The 20,609-nt window shown below is 40.9% G+C and overlaps 1 protein-coding gene across 1 annotated transcript; it reads left to right on the top strand.

The window, feature by feature from the left end:
- Positions 1–189: 189 nt before the first annotated feature.
- LOC115574879 (NACHT, LRR and PYD domains-containing protein 12-like) lies at positions 190–17,552 on the top strand. The gene is made up of 12 exons (XM_030406503.1): positions 190–282; positions 2,011–2,087; positions 2,416–2,718; positions 3,590–5,324; positions 5,418–5,591; positions 7,524–7,697; positions 7,798–7,971; positions 9,084–9,257; positions 9,393–9,566; positions 14,400–14,573; positions 15,153–15,199; positions 15,367–17,552. The coding sequence occupies exons 3-12, from the start codon at positions 2,445–2,447 to the stop codon at positions 15,921–15,923; spliced, it is 3,657 nt and encodes a 1,218-aa protein (XP_030262363.1). The 5' UTR covers positions 190–282; positions 2,011–2,087; positions 2,416–2,444; the 3' UTR covers positions 15,924–17,552.
- The last annotated feature ends 3,057 nt before the right edge of the window (positions 17,553–20,609 follow it).

Here is a 20,609-nt window from a genome sequence, read left to right as displayed (position 1 = left end):
CCGATCGTGACCAGCATAACAGTGAAACTGTTGTGGCGAAAGCGGTTTTGACATTACGGAAGCATGTAGATCGTGATTAATATAAGACCCATTCTGTATGAGGAACTTAAGGCAGTCTTGCTAGAGGAACAAACAATACATGAGGAACTTCCAGGTTCCTTCTCTTTTCTCTATAATTTGCCCTGGCAAATATACCTCCTCCTGTCAGGAGGTATAACACAACACAGATCCAAGCCCTCGACCTCAAGAAGGCATTTCATGCTCAGACCTCCGTCTGGAAAGGTAGGTATTGTTTTTTTACTTATTGCCTTTGCGGACTAACCTGCAAGGAGTGTTTACGATAGGCTTGGATGTCAGATCCCATGCAGAATCATAGCTTTCTTTAGAAGATACTATAGACGGGTTTGGTCATCATTCACATCCAATTTTGATTCCAGTCATTAAAATTCAGAACAAGGTAACAGAAAGGCAAGGATTAGGCAGCATTCGGAATGGGATTTTGTGCATTTGAACACTGTAACTTTTTCTTGTGTCATTTTGGGAAATGACACAAGAAAAATTGCTGAGAGTGGTATGAGAAGATTGATGGCTCAGGTGGTAGAGCGGGTCAGTCTATGTTCGGAGGGGCGGCAGTTTGATCCCCGCTCGGCCAACTGCATCATGGTTGTTGTGTCCTTGGGCAAGACACTTCACCCACCTTGCCTTGTGTGAATGTGTATGACTGCTGTATGTTTGAGGTGGTGGTCGGAGGGGCCGTAGGCGCTGAATGGCAGCCACACTTCCGTCAGCCTGCCCCAGGGCAGCTGTGGCTTCTATCGTAGTTTACCACCACCAGTATGACTGTGTGTGAATGAGCGACTTTGGGTCATTGAAAAAGCGCTATATAAATAAAATGAAATAATACCACATAGCTCAACCAAACACTCAAGAGTGGAAACGGGGAAACAGCTACCCTCGCTCTGAAAGTAACAAAAGCTGCCTACCTGACCTCACCAATAAACATGTTATATCTTACTTGTTTAATCTGTACACAAATGAAAGTCAACTGGAGAATTGGGAAGTCATACTACACCTGTAAACCCCAATTCACCACTTTACTCTTTGGTCAAATGTTCAATCAAGTGAAAAATTTGATTTTTTTTTTATTTGCCTCCATGATCAGCATGTAGCTTTCTAAATATGGTTCTAAAAATGATTGCACTGTCTTGCTGCCCTAAGATGCACAGTAAGATCCTGGAATAACTTACTTCCAGTCATGTTTCTGGAGCCATACACCGATGATAGAATAACCTGTATTAAGCAGTATTAACTTTTCAGAATGGTTTGGCTTCGAAGATTTGTTACATGATTCTAATATTTCCATCCGAATTATTCAAAAAAGTTTAAGCTGGGCAATGTTTTCAATTTATAATCCATTTTTCATGCTGTAGGATTCACAGGAGAAATGCTTTCTTCATTCTTGCACACTGCTTTCCTACCATTTATTGTGCCAAGCGGAATCCTTAAAGCTCAGAACATTTGTTTGGTGTTACTACTGGTGGTTTGAGTCAGTGGTATTCTAACTGGGGTCAAGGGTCTGGCTGTTAGTTAATAGTCAAACATTTTGTTCATGGTCATGCATGAGGAATGTTTTGTTTGTGAGTTAAGTGAAAGTCCTCTAAGTTGATAAACGTATCTTGATACTGGTTCCCTTTCTGTAACAGTGCATTAATGATTAATATTGTAAGGGAGTTAACAGTGGTTAAGTTTGTCCAACCTGGCCCGTGTACTTTGCGGCCATTTGATATTTTATTAGTTTTTATTTCCTTTAACAAATTCATTATTTCTTGTATAGTGTAGATATGGTGGTTACAGTTAAACAAACAGATACACTTTCATCTTTATACTGACAAAACTATCATTTATTTGTTTGATATGTGTGGTATTGAATACTTGTTTTTTATTTTCATACTTTTATGAAGTTATTTTACATTGGCTGTTTAGATTTTTATGTGTGACCCTCTCAAACAGCTTTAATTTCAAGGTGACTACAACTATATGGAAGCAGGCTACAAACTCTTCAGAGTCACCATTCAAGCCTACAGGTGGTCAGTATTCAATTCTAACGATTTTAAGTGTAACCTTGATTTAGCAAAAAGTGGGCTATGTTATTTAAAAATAACTAAATACTATGATTATGTTATTTTCGCCATTCTTTTGTAAAGTCTCTTTATAGACTAACTATTAAAATAGCTGGACTAACTGTTTCGTGAATACACACATCATCAATCAGTGGTAACAAGTTTAGTTTCTACACATTAATACCAGCGTTGGTTCATGTGCCCATACTAGTAGTATAGCTTTAATAGTATATATCATACAACTGAGTATATACTGATCTTAATGATTGCACCCTTCTCGTCATCTGGTACCAAGGTTAATTGGTATTGCAGCGAAAGGAAACCATGGCAACACCTGCAGAGCTGCTGGCAACCTTAAAGGATTTGGCAGATGGAGAGTTTAAAGAGTTCAAATGGTTCCTGCAGCAGGCTGACATCTTAGAAGGCTTCCCAGCGATTCCAAAGAGCCATTTAGTGAATGCAGACAGGCTGGACACAGTGGATGAAATCACTGACACCTATGACAAAAATGCAGTGGAGGTCACCATCAAAGTTTTGAAGGAAATCAAAAAGAATGACTTGGTGCAGCGTTTATCAAATATAAACTCATCATCCAAAGGTAGGTACGATTAAATTAAACAAATCCAGTAAGGTAAGAAGAGTATGGAGCCCATCTGGGGACATTTGAGAAAATGTAATAATGTAGTTCAATAATGTCTTTTCCTCATTGTCTTAATTGAAAAATAATAATAATAGTCTTACATTATAAACGTATGCCAAGAGTAAGAGCCACTGGTGTGTTCATGTGAGCAGAAAACAGCTTCAGCAACATTACAAATAGGGTCCCAGCACATATTTCGAGGCATCAAACATTTGATATCATTGCCGGATTTCTTGGAATAGATAAACAATTACCGAGTGCAGTAGAGTTCCGCAGCTCAATGATGATCATTACTGCGGGACTCTACTGCTCTCGGTAATCAACTCACAGGGCTTCCCCACAGCAAGGAAGGCTTCTCGGGTGGTGAGTTTCATTTTTATTTTACGGCAACTATATCAAATGTTTGATGCCTCGAAATATGTGCTGGAACCCTATTTCTAATGTTGCTGAAGTTTGGTGGTGTTCTGAGCATTAATGTGGTTTTATATTTGGGCCCATTTACTTCAATGTAATGTTGTCGTGCGGTCGTTTCTGAGGATGCTAAAACTATGTTAGCTAGCAGTCTGCAAACTTTATCTCTCGAGAGGGAGTCTAACACAGTTTCACGGTGTGTTAGACCATGGATTAAATTTACACTGGAATATCCCTTTAAGCAAGGTGACACACCCAGGTAATTCCTACGGGGCACAAGGCCTCACCAAACTTCATACATTGTTTCTTTGGCTAGCTGTTGGGAATACAAATGTGAATATACGTCAGTGTTGATTGTGTCCATTTATCTGGAAATATTGCATAACTCCATTTGTATATCTGTTGTTTATTCTTTCAGAGGCTCTCACTGATTGTCAGCGCAAACTCAAGTTTGACCTGAGGAAAAAGTTTCAGCATTTGTTTGTTCAGTCTACAAAATCTGGGAAGCAGATGTTGATGAATGAGATCTACACTGAGCTCCATATCACAGATGAAAATTTGGAACGCACCGTCACTATAGGAAACTTACTTGAACTCTTACCTGGTCAAGATGGATCACTTAGATCATTAATGATGAAAGGAGTGTCTGGTATTGGGAAAACAGTCACAACACAGAAGTTTGCCCTGGATTGGGCTGAAGACAAAGTTAACAGCAATACACTGTTCATATTTCCATTCACTTTCCGAGAGTTGAATTTGCTGAAGGGGAAGAAATACTGCTGGCTGGATCTAATTCATCACTTCTTTGCTGACACCAAAGGAGCAGGAACATGCAGTTTCGACAAATTCCCGTCTTTGTTTATCCTTGATGGTCTGGATGAGTGTCAACTTGCTTTGGACTTCCACAACAACGAGATCCTGACTGATGTCACAGACTCAGCTTCAGTGGATGTGCTGCTGACAAACCTCATCATGGGGAAACTGTTCCCGTCTGCCCAAGTCTGGATAACCACAACTCCTGAGGCAGCCGGTCGAATCCCTCGAGAGTCCATTGACATGGTGACAGAGGTGAGAGGATTCTCTCATCCAAAGCAGGAAGAGTACATCAGGAAGAGATTCAGGAATAAAGAACTGGCCAGCAGAATCATTTCCCATATCAAGACATCACGAAGCCTGCACATCATGTGCAACATCCCTGTCTTCTGTTGGATCACTGCCACAGTTCTGGAAGATATGTTGAAAACAGATGACAGAGGAGAGCTTCCCAAGACTCTGACTGAGATGTACATACACTTCCTGCTAGTTCAGTCCAAACTGGCAAATGTCAAACATCATGGAAGATCTGAGACAGATCCAATCTGGAGCACAGAGACCAGAACAATGATTCTGTCCCTGGGGAAACTGGCTTTTGAGCAGCTACAGAAAGGAAACCTGATCTTCTATGAAGAAAATCTAGTGGAGTGTGGCATTGACATTGGGGCCGCTTCCAAGTACTCAGAAGTAATCTCAGAGATCTTTAAAGAGGATCGAGGGCTGCACCAGGACAGGCAATTCTCCTTTGTCCATTTGAGCTTTCAGGAGTTCCTGGCTACTATTCATGTCATAGTGTCTTTCATTAACTCAGGTATCAACCTCTTGTCTGAAGAACAATCAACCTCCAAACAGTCTGTGCTCACCACAGAGCAATCAGAAGTAAGCCAACTCTACCAGTCAGCAGTCACCAAGGCTATGCAGAGTTCAAATGGACACTTGGACTTGTTCCTCCGCTTTCTCAGTGGTCTCTCACTACAAAACAATCAAGAACTACTCCAAGACCTACTGAAACAATCAGGAAGTAGCCTACAGAGCAATCAAGACACAGTCCAGTATATCAAACAGAAGATCAGGGAGAATCCCTGTCCAGAGCGATGCATCAACCTCTTTCACTGTCTGAATGAGTTGAAGGATCAGTCTCTAGTTGAGGAGATCCAACAGTACCTCAGTTCAGGATGTTTTTCCTCAAACAAACTATCTCCTGCTCAGTGGTCAGCTCTGGTCTTCATCTTACTGTCATCAGAGAATGAGTTTGAGGTGTTAGACCTGAAGAAATTCTCTGCTTCAGAGAAAGGTTTTCTGAGATTGCAGCCAGTGGTTCAGGCTTCCTGTCTAGCTATGTGGGTTTGCAATTTAGCACATATTAAATACTGTAGTATTATGTTCTATTTTTAGGTTCTTGCTCACTCTTTCATTGGTTATGACATCTTTAGGCTGAGTGGCTGTAATCTGTCTTGGAGAAGCTGTGAAGCTCTGGCCTCAGTTCTTGGCTCCAAGTCTTCTAATCTGAGAGAACTGGACCTGAGTTACAACCCTGCGGTGAATCAAAGTTTCAAGGAGCTCACAAGGGGGTTGACGGATCCACAATGTAAACTGGAGACTCTCAGGTCTGCTTGCTTTATTGACGAAATAACATTTTACTTCTGTTTGTTAAGGTTTTGTAGGTATTTAAAATATATTGTTACACTTTATAGACTTTTTAGCAATGATAATGGTGTGACTCTAAGGGTGTATTATCTGAAATATTATCTGCCGTGATTTATGTAACAGGTGTTCAGCATCCTCAAAGGACAAGTCACTATTTAATCGGGCTGCAATGATTTACTGAAAATCACGACAAAAAAATGCTGTAAATGCTGCGAGACTGTGACAATATCTACCAACCTGTCATGTGGCTATTTTGCTTAAAAGTTAATGGATCTAACAAGCAAAATTAGTTTGAATGCATTCAATATTCTGGCCATGTCATTGAATTGTTCTGTTTAGTTGATTACCTTCTCTATGGGCACATTACGGACATGATGCAGTCGCCAGAGCTGATTGTGGCCGTTCTAGTCATTACTCGTGTTTCAACCGGCTGCACCATGGCACGTCTCAGCAGTGTCTATGCTCTACTCCACGGTAACAGCGAGAAAAACATGTCTACCCATAAACAAGACAACCACTCAATATACAGATGGGAAAAAATAACGTGTCTGTTACACTGACACTTTTTGTGGCCCTGGTCCACTGCTGGACAACAAAAGCGAGGGATATCGGTGGGATATGTGGATGTGCCTGTTCTTTGCTATCCTCCTGTGTTACACCACCTGTGTGCCCTGGAACATCCAGAGGGAGGAAGGGATTCCTACTAGTTGCTGTTTTGTTTTGCAATTGTAAATTCCAATGGCTTATTTTCACACATGCGGAAGTCAGAGCCCACTACTTTTATTATGCTGTAGAAGGAAAGCAGAAGGACCTTAAGTCAAAAGTAAAAACTAAATAAATGTTGTACACATGATATTTATTATTAAAGAACATTGTTCAGGTCATCTTTTTCTTTTCTTTTTTAATTAATATTGTGATGATTTCGTACAGTGAGTTTTTGGTATCCTTACATCCATACTATTTAAAAATCACCTGATGTGTCATCTAGAACCAAAATGTTTCGGTTTTCTATCCTAATAATTCAGTGATCCCCTGGCTTCTTATTTTTTTTCCAGATTGAAATAATCTTACATACAACATTTAGATTACATTTAGATCAACAGGTACCACAAAGGTTTCCCCTTTAGTTGGTTATGGAGTGTTTCCTCAGCAAAGGTGTCTTTGGAGACACGTTCTTTTGCATTTCTGCCACTTCCCCCATCCTTGTGTCTTTTCTGTTTCATTTGATTTAGCTCATTGACAGTGTACTCCTGTCTAAAAATAAATATAGTCATGTGAGTATGATCAAGGTGAAATCACTTGGATCTTGGGTAACTTGACGTGCCAGGTGGTTTGTTACACAGAGGGACTGGGTAGGGGACACCAGAACCTGTTTGGAAAAATCCCGGTCAAAAAATACTCTGCAGGTGATTGGACGAACCATCTGTCTGTCACCAACTGTCACAAGCTACCTTTAGCCAATCAGATCGACAGTAGGACAGGGCTACCATCAGCATTGCCAGCCAAGCTAGTATCAAAGTCACCCAGATGACATGACATCTTTTCTGTTAAAAAAGCCAAGTGTTATGTTCTTTCCTCTATTGTTCTGATATAACTGATGCTATAGCAGCTTCTACATTAAACTGGTCATCACATCTCAACCATGCCTGTAGCTGCTAGTAGTTCCTCATTGGTTACCTTTTGATCTGAATTACTGTTTGTTCGACGAAAGCCTGCCCTACAGGATGTATTTGCGAGATTACGTATTCCTATGATCTGCAAATCCAGCTGCTTTGCAAGGTTTGGAGCAGAAAGCTATCAAGTATGCCCAGAAGTATGAAGGCAGTGAAAGTCAGCGCCCTATATGTAAATAAAAATAAAATTGCCCATCTTCATCTTTTATTCTTCTTCAGGCTAAGTAGCTGTGAACTGAGACCCGAGAGTTTGGAAGCTCTGTCTACAGTCCTCAGTTGCCAGTCTTCCAGTCTTAGAAGGCTGGACCTTACTAACAACTGTCTGAGGGATTCAGGTGTGGAGCTGCTCTCTGCGGGATTGGAGAGTCCACACTGTAGACTGGAAACCCTCAGGTCAGCCAACCCCATGATTAAACACTTAAATGTGTTTGAAGCCACCATGCCACGTCATTTTAAAATGTGATATTTGTCTCTAACACTTCCTACTTTTTAGATTGATTGGCTGTGGACTGACATGGAAGAGCTGCGATGCTGTGGCCTTTTTCCTTAACTCCCAGTCGTCTTGTCTGAAACAGCTGGACCTTAGTATGAACAAACTGCAGGATTCAGGAGTGCAGGTGTTCAGTGCTGGACTGGAGAGTCCACACAGTAAACTGGAAACTCTCAGGTCAGCAGGTTTCTCAAAAGCTTCTCATTTGGCTGCCATGTTAAAAAAGGGATGTAAGGAGGATGGAAAGATACTCAAATGCACCAAGATGCATGTGCAGCTGTCACAGCTACTAAAAGAAAGAACAGTGTTTAGTCATGTAGTGTGTAGAGTGTGCCATCATTTCTCAAGAAGCAATACCAAACAGTTGTTTTGCTGGTTTACTTTTAGTTTTTTGTGATACATTTTTTTTTGACACCATTCATTCAATACAGGTATAATAATCTTGAATGCCGAGGCAGCTGGTGACGTAAAGAGGTCAGCTTGAGGTGGCTCTGTTACCACTAGTTGAAATGGGTACAGCGCCACCTATCGTACCAGGGTATGACATGCTTCGGCCCAATGATCCAATTTTCTCACCGGCATGTATACTTGGATAATTGCAATCGTCTGGTTGAGTAGCATAGTCGAACTATGGCTGTAATCCAACTAAGCTGTGCATGTAAACGCACTGACTGATACAGAGTAGCTATCTGAAGGTATGAAAAGTCCTTCCCCCTCCAATTTTCCTCTGTTTAGCACAGAAGTTTAATTTAGAATCATCATTAAGAAACAAAACAATTGGGTCAATAGGGATTTGATGGCCAATCATATCAGATATAATTGAGGTTGATTCATCCCAAAAGTCATGCACCATTTCACATTACCGGACCACATGTAAGAATCCCCCATGATTAAGTATGGCTAAGTGAAAACAATTCACTGGTGAGATGAGGAAAGAAATTTTCATCAAACCCTGAGGGTGCATATACAGAAACAAAAGCAATTTTCATTGCCTCTTATCGTGGTACATATATAGGATATCCTGCTTGTTTGGTTTTTACTGGTTTTATCTTTTGTGAAGGAGCATTTTCCATAAAGTAAAACAATGGAGTCCGTGTTTTAGTGCTTTCACTATAGGAAGTGGCAGTCTTATGATATTAATTTTAAAAACTGTTAACATCTATTCTGACTCTTGAATGGGGGCCGCATCAATATTCTTCTGTCTTAAATAGTATTTGTTGGTTTATCAATCTTTTAAATATCACAACTTTAATTTTCAGGATTTTTGTTTATAACTCCTTCCTCTTCAGGATAAGTGCGTGTGACCTGTCAGGAAAAAGCTGTGAAGCTCTGGCCTCGGTTCTCACCCTCCAGACCTCCAGCTTGCGAGTGCTGGACTTGACCAACAACAGTCTAGAGGATTCAGGAGCGAAGTTCCTTTCTGCAGGACTGCAGAGTCCACACTGTACCCTGGAATGTCTCAGGTCAGCAGAGTGACATGTGCGGTATCTTTAAAGATGGTCGTATCTTTTTTAAAAAAGGTTTTACAATAATATCTTGAATAATTGTGTATGATGACCCACCCTGTTTTTATATCATCATCATTTATTCTTATCCAGGTTGAGTCACTGTCTGCTGTCAGAGAGAAGTTGTGAATCTCTGGCCTCAGCTCTTACCTCTCAGCCCTCCAGTTTGAAAGAGTTGGACCTGAGTACCAATGACCTGCTGGACTCAGGAGTGAAGCTTCTTTCTGCTGGACTTGAGAGTCCTCAGTGTAGACTGGAAACTCTCAGGTTAGATTGCCATGGACACACAAAGCATCTGTCACACACATCACTGTTCATAAGTTTGGAATCACCTGTTACACTGCTGCTTTCCCTCTTTTCTTCAATAATAATAATTAATTAATATAGAAGAAAACTATAATTCTGACACCAAATGTACTACATGGCCCAGAGTTACTTAAAACCTGACCATCACAGCCATATCATCTTGTTGGACATCTAATCCTAAAACCAATTCAGTTTGCTCAAATCAATTCAGTTTAAGACTCAAAGTCAGGCCGATCTGGCAAGTTTAAAACCAGTATGAGGTGTGAGCATATGTTAAGAAGGAAAGAGAGCCAGCTGGATAGTTGAATGTTACAGCGTGGAGTCTGGACAAAATGTGATCAAGCAGCATTATGGACTAATGTGTTGAGCTTACAAAGTCAGGCCCCAAGTAAAATTCAGTTTCCAAGTCAAAGTACCAAGTAGCAGCAGTTCAAAATCCCTGGGCTAGGGGTGCTACTGCTGGTGCCATGACCAAATCCTGAAGGCCTATTGAAGAAGACTGTTTCTTTTGGCGAGGGAATAGCCATCATCAGCTACCAGGACCACCATCTCTGGCCTGCTAGCAATGGCAGACTGGGAGCTGAAAGTTGACAAGGAACCAACTTAAGTTCCCAGAAACAGTTGCCAAAACAATCCCAATGACAGACATTGTGCTTATCTACGAAGCATTGTGCTGAAAGCCTCAAAGCAAGGCATTCAGTTGCTGGACACCCTGGCTGCATGAGCACAATGTGGCAGAGCTCAAGGAGGAGGGGGGTCACATGGGAGAATTTGGGTAGATTGAAAACAAGGCACACTGTATCATTCCGGATACACTGCAGCATCCAGCTGAGAGCGAATTGCAGTAGTCCAGGTGGGAGATGACCAGTGCTTGGATCAGGAGTTGTGTAGCGTCCTTTGTGAGGAAAGACCAGATACCGTGGGCAGATCTACTGGATAGGGCCACAGAAGTGATGTTGGGGGCACGCAACAGTCCATCGTCCGGGATTACGCCCATGTTCCTCGCAGTTGACGAAGGCGATACCATGACATCCTCGATAGTGACTGATAGGTCCATGCGTGGGCAGTCTTTCCCTGGGATGCCAGATATTCTGAGATGCGTGTTGCAACGAGGGTGTTGGAGGAGGATGGGGGAAAATAGAGGGACAGTTGGGTGTCATCTGCACAACAGTGGTAAGAGAATCCATGTGATGTGATTGCGAAGCCTAATGATCTAGTGCAGTGGTTCCCAACCTGGGGTCCAAGCCCCCCCTAGGGGGGCGCCAGAGATCGCAGGGGGGGCGCACAACTTTGTCTGCTCTGAGGTTGTGAGGTTACCAAAATTATATTTGTGCACATTAAATATATAAAATCCCAATAACACACCCAACTGGATAATCAAAAGTCTGTATAATCCAAATTGAACGTATTTTTGGTCCACATTTAAATTCATTAAGCTATTTATCACCAACACCCCCATGAGGTAGGCAGGTAGGTAGGTAAACTGTGTGTGTGTGTTTGTGTGTGATACATCTGATGACACAAAAAAGGAAGAAATGTATCTATATACATTGTAAACCAAGGAGAATACGAGCAAAAACCTACAACTGTTCTTTATTTTTGCAAGTAAAAGTTTGTAATTAATCACTTTATTCTTTCAGTGTATGCGGGTTGGGGTTGGGGGGGGCTGGCTTGTCTTCGACACAGGCAAGGGGGGCTTCAAGGAAAAAAGGTTGGGAACCACTGATCTAGTGTATAGTGAAAACAGAAGTGGTTCTAATACTGATCCTTGAGGGACACCAGAATTTAGAAAGCTGGGTTTGGAAAAGGAGCCATTCTATATGACCTGAAAGGTGCAATTTTTCAGGTATGTGAACCATGTTAGAGCAGTGTCAGTATTGCTGAGTTCAGCCAAGGTGGAGAGGAGGATTTGTTTGACTGAAACGCAGGAGATAAGTCGAGGAGAATGATGAGTGAGATGAGGCTCTGGCAGCACTGATTGACTCAGTCACGGTGAGGAGGGCCGTCTCAGTGGATTGAGCAGTCCTGAAGCAGGATCACAACATCTTTCTATTAATTTCAGCATGCACGTTAACAGGTTTGAGCAGCCACATTGTTTGCGTGACTGGTGTGTTTCATGCACGTGTCAAGCGAGGCTGCAGTGGCGTATAACCTAGAGATTCAGTCTGGCCTATTCTTACCGCGACACAAGCAGTTCTCTGCAAAAATAGATCTGAAAACGACATGTAGACAGTCATGTCAACATCACACCAATGTTATACTACAGTTTTAATGTCTTTTTCTGTAGAATATGTCACAGACGTTAGGAATGATCACTGATGGTGTGTATTGGTTCTTCACAAGAGGATACAAGCAACTTTATGACAAATTGCTTACCAGTCCTAAGTGACCCTAGATCAATTGACAATGAGGAGATACATGTCAGTGTTACAAGTAAAGAGGGAAATAATTCTCAGAAACATCAAACTGTCCCCCTTCTCCACGGGCTAAAAACAGAAATGCAGCTAATCCGTAACTGAATACATCTCACACTTGTTTTCCTTTTAAAAAAAAAATAAATAGACTCCCTATAAATCCACATATGGACTACTACTGTACTCACTTTTGTCCATTTTGAACATACACCAGACACCTTAACAATCAATCTAGGTCAGCCATATCACGTATATTTAAGATTGCACTCATTTGAGTGACAGGCAACATCAAATATATCTCCACCAAAAAAAATAAACCAAAGTGCATAGTATGGTACAGAATAGAATTAAAACAACATGGTATTGATGGTATTTTATCAAGGCAATGTATTTCAAACTGCATCACTCAGTTTAGGTGAGCCATATCAGTTGAATTTCATTCATTTATCTAACAAATAACTTTAATTCCAAGTGCACCAACAAAACAAAAAAAACTGCATAGTATGCCTCTGAATAGACTTATAACAACATATCAGTGCATGGCACTTTATCAAGCCAAAACATTTCAAACTGCATTCAACAATAATACCACATCAAGAAAACCATTAAGTGCATAATATGAGGTAAATAACATGTTAATTAGATCATACTGTTCAAAAATCAATTCACATTTCTTGCTTGACTAACATGCCTGTTACCTAGCATGTAGTTTGCCTGCATTTGCCATCTAATGAGAGAAATGGCATTTTTTTGACTTGGCAAGAGCAGTGAAGTCAGGTGTATATGTTGTCAGAGCAATGTGCAAGCAGTGTTGCGATGCTGGTCAGTAAGGGATATGCGATTGTGAGTTTTAATGGCATTCATGTGAGAGAATGACGACTCACAAGTGTATGTTGAGCCAAACATTGTCAGAAGAAAAAGGGCAAGACCCCTTGAATGTGGAAATTTCTCTCGGGTGACTTCATGGGTCCAGAATTTTTAAAAACCTGCCTGCTGCAATGACTGTCGCAAATCATCTGACGTCTGAATGTCAATGAGTTCCAGTTGTAAAGACCCCTCATCCAGTGATGATACCAGCTCCTTTCCTTTTAATGGAAAGTCTGTCTCAACATTCACACAGAAAGGGTCCTTCACAAATCTCATCACTTCACTGGAGATGCTGAAATCCTCAAACCTAGTGGCAAAGTTATTTTTCAATGAGTCAATAAAGCCTGACATCATCTCTGTAATTTGCAGGCCAGATTTTCTCAATGTTGGGAAGTGGAGCATCTTGCCAGGACAAAGATCAGCAGAGAACTGTGAGAGCTTTCTTTGAAAAGCATGAAGGTTCTCCACAAGTTCTGCGACTGTTTTATCTCTGCCCTGCAACTCCATGTTGAGTTGGTTCAAATGGTGGAAAATGTCACTCAAAAAGCAAACAGCGGCATTAAACTCATCATTTTCCATCAGAGACAGGAACTTGCCAGCTTTTTTTAATTGTGAAGAGCGGAGAAACACCAGAATCTCCTCTCTTAGTTCACAAAAACGTTTCAGAGCGTTTCCTTTGCTAAGCCACCTAATGTCATTGTGAATGAGCAAATCTTTATATTCAGCAGACATGTCAGTCAACAGCTTGCGGAAAAGGCGGTGCTGTAAACTGGAGGTACAGCAGATAAAGTTTATAATGGCCATGACAGTCCATGGTCTCTTTTAACTCACACATGAGGCTTTGGTGGATGAGGCAATGTAGAGATCTCACCTGCGGAGCCGCGGCTGCCATCCTCCCGACGAGCCCCTGATCCCTGCCCGCCATCGAGGGCGCACTATCCATCACCAACATGTTGACGCGCACCAAATCGGTGGATGGGCTTATTAGAGTCCTGCAACTGCCAGAGTTACTAATTTTTTCTCTATTATTTGTCAGGAAATTTGGTTTATTGATTGTTGTCAGAATTTAAGAGATTTTCTACAATTATAACAAAAATGCTTTGAGAATAAGTTTCCAACCCTAACGACAGTATCAAACAACACATTTCTAGTTTTTCTAGCTTGTCATTTGGTAGTATTGTACACTTGACACTGATACAGCAATCTGTTCCTGTTTAAATCTGCAAAAGACATTTTCTTTTACCAGTGACTAGTGATTTGCCAGATTCTCATTCAGCAGCTGCTCATAGGCATCTTTGTCTCGTTCTGCCCTTTTGATTGTCAGTCTTTCTGAATCACTGTACAGCATTTGATTCTCCTTGTCCATGTATTTTTTTGTTGTTGTGGTTTTTGCAAACCATTCATACAATATAACATCTATTTACAAAGATGACTTTCTACAACCTCAAAGCATGAAAGACCATTCAAAAATATGGTAAACAACAAATAACTAACTGTGCATCAATGTTACTAGGCTGTCAGGCTGTCTGGTCACAGAGGAAGGCTGTTGTTCTCTGGCCTCAGCTCTGAGCTCCAACCCCTCCCATCTGAGAGAGCTGGACCTGAGCTACAATCATCCAGGAGACACAGGGGTGGCACTCCTCTCTGCTGGACTGGAGGATCCACAGTGGAGACTGGAAACTCTAAAGTATGGCTCATTGAGGGCTGATAGCTCATGCCGAGAAATGTAAAACCTTAATTCAGATGTTACATGTAACAGTTATTAAGTGATTTTAAGTTGGGAACAACTTGGGAACAATCATTGGAAACCACCAGATATACCTTTGGGGAGAAAACAGGCAAATTGTAAAATTATTACTTATATACCGTGACTTTGGTGAACATTTTCTTTATTATAACTGATAGAAAGGTCTGCTTTTGCCTGATGAAGGATCTGTAATGCTCTTGTTTATACAGCCACAGACAATATTATTGTTTCCCTCAAGTGCAAAAACACAATGAAATTAGTAGAAACAAATAAATCCCAGAAAACAACAAAACCATAGAACAACATTTTGCAAAACACAACATCAAATCCAAAAACCCAACCATATGGTTTTGTGTTTTTTAAATGGTGTGTTCACTGTATTGCTGTTGTGCTTTAAGAAATGTAGTTGTGGTTTCTGTAATGTTGTTGGGTTTGTGGAACGCTGTTTCTTAGTGGTCATTGTGTCTGCACCTCAGGGCCTGAGCAGATTTGTTTTTGATCATTTTTCCATTCTTTCAGCATGGACCATGGTGGAGAGCAGAGGTTACAACGTGGCCTGCAGAAGTGTACGTATTTTAATGACTACCATTGACTATTAGCATATTGTCACATTACCAAGGTATCTATACAACATTACAGTTTAAGTGTATGTGTGCACTGTATATTGTTCACTAAACATCAGACTATAACGAGCATGTTCTGTAGCTTTATCGTGTCTTATTCTTTCCATCAGATCACTGTGAACTCACACTGGACCCAAACACAGCACACAGACGGCTTAAACTGTCTGAGGACCACAAACGAGTGGAATATGTGGAAGAAAAAGAGGAACAGTCTTATCCCTTTCATCCAGAGAGGTTTAATTGCTTCAAACAGCTGATGTGTAGAAACGCTTTGGCTGGTCGCTGTTACTGGGAAATCGAGATTAAGGGACTGGTTGACATCACAGTGACTTACAGGGGAATCAGCAGGAGAGGCCATGGTTATGATTGCAAATTTGGGAGGAATGACAAGTCCTGGAGTCTGCAGGTCTACAACTGGCCCGCTCTTTGCCACAATAACACAGAAACACAGATATGTTGCCCTCACAGTGAAAACAGTACAAAAGTAGCAGTGTATCTAGACTGGCCTGCTGGCTCTCTGTCCTTCTACAAAGTCGACTCTGACACACTGGCACACATCTACCCTGTCTACTCCAGATTCACTGAACCCCTTTACCCTGGGTTTGGCTTTGAGCGTTCGTCTGGTGGGGCGAGTTTGTCACTGTCTCTGTGTCAGGAAGATGATTGAACAGAATCCGTGAGTGAATCAGTGAGTGCAGAATTCTGATGCTATTAGGGGTCTGCTCTAAATCTCCAGAAGAACTGTTTCAGATATAACAAATCCAGTTCAGGGTGACTTTCAGGGGTGTTAATTTGCATCAGCAGTAAGTTAATACAGCTCCACTATAGACAAGAAACAGTGAAAGATGATTCAGTGAGATAAAACAATTGATTATTATATATACACAGAAAGATAAACTGAGTCCAGCAGAAGAATGGGGAACTATACCTCTTACAATCAAAATAACTAAACTTGGGTAATTACTTATTATAAATACATTACAGGGCTTTTGCAGAAAAAAAAATGATGACCATAAATATTTCAAAAACTAGGGTTTCAAGTATCAGGTGAGCTAGTGCTGGAGGTAATGATACAGCAAATAACACAGCATCACATGGGTTTAAGACTAATGTTACAAGATAAAGCAGATAAGTTAAATCAATATAGGTAACTGTCACACCGCGGTGAGGGTCATCCTGTCTTGGGTTTTCTGTCTTGTGAATTTCATGTTTTATTTTGAAAAATAACTCCCCTCTTGTTTCAGGTCACTTGCCCTTCCTTCTGTGTCACCGGTCTGATGTCTCCCCTAATCCCTGATTGTTCTCATCTGTGCTCCCTCCCCTGATGTGTATATAGTCTGTGTCTTCCCCTGTCTCGTTGCCAGAGTATGTCATCCTGCGTGTACCTCAAGCCCTTGTCACAGCCATTGTTTCCAAGACCAAGAGTGTGTTTGCATTCTCGATTCCTTTTTCTCGATTCTCGTTTTTTCCTCAGAAGAGTGATTCCTTATTTTGTAACTTTTTCCAGCTCAGAGTGAAGCTAGGTTTTCTTTGCTGTTGATTTTCCTCCCTTGGAGCATTTTCTGTTATTTTGTATTTTGGTTGTTGTTTGATTCGCTCCTCTGGAGCGCTTTCTGTTCTTTGTTATTAGATATATCAGTGGAGAGTAATCTTTTGTAGCCCCTGTATCCTCCCTTTTGGAGCGTTCTTTGTTGCTTAAATTTCATAGTTAGTCCTCATCAGAGTAGATCAGTTTTCGCCTTTTCTATTTTTCCCTCCATTTGGAGCGCCTTCTGTTTTGTTTTTTTGTGTTCTCCTCGCCTTGTCCGCCTTCCCCTTTCCCCTTTTCATGTTACTGCTTTATGTAGAGTTTCATAGCCATTGGTTTGTCACTCATCTCTCAGGAGAAACTCAGGTGTTCAGAATAAAATCTTGGTTTAACTGTTCTCGCCCTGCTTCTGAGTCCTCCTTCCAGCCTAGGCCTGACAGGTAACGTGTTATTTCGTAGATTGATGTCCAGTAAAAACTGTTGATGCTGAGTTCCAGTTGTTTGTCCTCAGTTATGGTCTTGTACTGTTATAAAGATATATTATGAAAGATTTCTGTACTAAAATGTCTAAAAATTATTAGATGTTTGTTGCATGTTTCTTTCTCCAAAAACCAAAACTATTCTGTCCACTTATATTCTATTTCTTACCTTTTAATTATTTTGTTTATTTTTCACTATTGTTACTGTTTTTTAAAACACTACTGTCCTTTTGCGAAATTTCCCCGTCTGTCAGACAATAAAGGAATACTGATTCTGTAAAAAATTGCATAAAATTGCAACTTTTTTGACCAACAAACCCTAAACATTAAAAAAGGAATTCATTTCTATGCGATTTTATACATTTAAATATGTAACATGGCCTCATGAAGCCAAAACATACCAAATCAATTTTGTCTATATCAGCCAAAATCCAAATCACATTGCCTCAGTGGGCTTCACAATCTGTACAGTGAGCGACATTGAACCCTCTATCCTTAGACCCCTTCAAGTGAGGAAAAACCTGCTATATAGAGAAAAAAAAAAACGACTTTTAACAGGGGAAAGATGGAAGAAACCTCAGGATGAGCCACAGAGGAGGGATCCCTCTCGCAGGGTGGACAGACATGCAATAGATGTCGCATGAATAGAACAGAACAACAAAATCACAATTTACAATTAGCATTGACACGATATCTGATACAGTTTATATGATATATGTAAAGTGTGTAGATCCAGGAGGACGACTGAGCAGGCCGAGGCATCGACAAGTGTTGCCTGAGCCACACAACCCCATCTCCACCGTCATGACCTGGAAGAGGACAGGCCACACGAGAAAATTAATAGAAAAAAAGAAAACATCAGAATGACGAAGCATCAAATTTTACAGAAATACAGATAAAGTGAAGTAAAACAGCTGAGCCCAGGGTATGATGATCCACATCCATCAAGAAGTGAGACAGCAGGAGCCAGGGAGGTAAATGTTCCTAGGGACCCCTGGTCCATCAGAAGGGAGTCTGAATGAAAAGAGAGGCGGAGGAGGAGGAGGATATAGAGGGTGGAAGGTGAGAATGCGACACAATGTTGACACATGTTCTATTATGGCTCCCATCAAATTTCTCACAAGACCAGCCGTTTGCCTGTGACTGGTTGGCTTTGGTGGTTGCATTCTCTTGGCATGACTCAAACTGTTAACATACACAGTGGGTGTAATGTCTGGATTTCTTGCGGTTCTGACTTGATGGCTTATACAGGGTCATGTGGGTAAACACAATGACCTCTTCAGCCTCTCTGACGGTGTTTTGCTGCTCTTCTCAGGGTCACTCATCCTCCTGAGCCGCCCTTCACTGCAAGAGTCTCTCTGAACTCGTTAGGTAAAGTGGATAGGACAGATGTGCGGATATACTGGAATGCAACCACAGAAGCCAACCTATCACATGCATAGTAGGATGGGTCATGTGAGAAATGCAGTGGCTGCCATAATAATGCATGTGCAAATGGTGTCTTTCCTTCCTGTTAAAAAGATGAACAGTGTGTCCGTCCAATCAGCAAACGATCCTTGTCAACAGAAAGCACCTACTTTTTTCTGATAAACGTCATGTCACGCTTTCTGCTTTTGCTGTTGTGTATTCCTGTTTGCAGTTGTGGTTTGTGATTTGCGGTTGTGTGTCCTTAATTGAGTGTATTTGATATTAACCAGTGCTATTATCATTTGTTATTTCAGAAGTGCTCTACGGTCGTGTAATTCTGCGCTTTTAGATGAGAAAATATTAAGGTACTTGGTATTCTGCGTTATTTGATTAATTTGTATTACAAGCTTTAAGCGCCTCCATTGGTTGTCATGACATGCCATATGTGTTGGCGAGTGAAATTCTCATTTAAATGTCATTCTTTTTGCTACTGCTCCTTAGGTGCAGCTCAACAGCTCTCCGGTAAAACATACATACTGTAGATATTTATATGAAAAAAGATATCCACTTGATTTGAAACAAGTCAATTTTGTCCAAAATCATTTCTGTCATGTTCCAACTGCAACATCAATATGTCTTTTCACTGTTCCAAAGTTAGTTCATGTGTGTGAAAAGACAAGGCACACCACACGGAAGAGAAGCTATTACACCAGGTTCAACCAATGATGTTATGGATGATATTGAGATGCCTGTCTCCAGCAACCTCTACTGAAAATTGATCAGCAAGCATGGGCAACTGCACTTTTGTGCACGTATCCAGAGCCTCCTGAGATGGAGCACGATGATCAACATCAGACATTTCAAATATTTAGATGGTTTCCCTGCTATGTACCTATAAAACTCACTGACTAACCAAATGCTTTGACCACGTTCGGCACAACATTACCCAAAATCAGCTTGCCGCAACCAGAGGGGACCACCGCTACGGCCTACCAGTGAAAACTCTGCATTACTTTATAAAGATCATGCACAAGGTAAAACACGAGTGTCATCTGGGCCATGAATACTTACAAGAAATCTCTTGAAGAAACATACAGGTAAGAAACAACTTTACAAACTCTGCAAAACAGCCAAGCACAAGTCAGTTAACCTGCCAAACAAGTTCAAACTGCCCTAGCAGGTACAACATACCAAAAGTATAAATCACACGTGCACAAATCTTACCTCGAAGTCGTGGAACAACTGGGAAAAGCGACCAGAACCAGACCCCAATTTGTCATAACCTGGCTCATAGGCCATGACAAATACGAGATGGATGCAATAATTGACTGAAAATGAAATGATTTATTATAAAGCAAATACTAAGAATAAATCACCACAAACTTGTGTAATTTAGCATTACCAGTGGTGTAAATGTGAATGTGAGAGCATTATGAGGTGTGCGCCGTTTAGCGTAAAAAACCAAACCAAAGCAAAGGCGCGTGGACAAGGTCCAAGTGAGAGAGAATGAGCGCAGAGCAGGACGGGGCTGGCCGAGCATGTGGGAGCGCTTAAGTGTTTAATGAGGGAGGAAATGCATTCAACACATTCGGGAGAACTCAAGGATACACATGGTTAGTTTGCAATAAATCTCAGCAGGGAACCTTTAAACAAGAGGAAACCGGGTGTAATATTTTCCAGTCTTATTTAATGGATAATACACAGTATGTACAATGTACATAAAATAACAATGCAATTAAAGAGAAACAAATTATCAGACTAAATTGCATAAGTATGAAAAGTATACATGGAGATCACGAGAGGAGTTGATAACATGAATAAAATAAGAGCAGTCAAAGAAGGAAGAATACAGAAAGATGAAGTTTAAAAGTCTGACTGCACATATAAGCATCGTACACGGTATGTGTCTATCTTAAGGTTATAAAACGAGTAAGTAGTT

Source organism: Sparus aurata, chromosome 23, assembly GCF_900880675.1.
Source record: "Sparus aurata chromosome 23, fSpaAur1.1, whole genome shotgun sequence".
Classification (NCBI taxonomy): Eukaryota; Metazoa; Chordata; class Actinopteri; order Spariformes; family Sparidae; genus Sparus; species Sparus aurata.
This window is presented reverse-complemented; position numbering and strand designations above follow the sequence as displayed.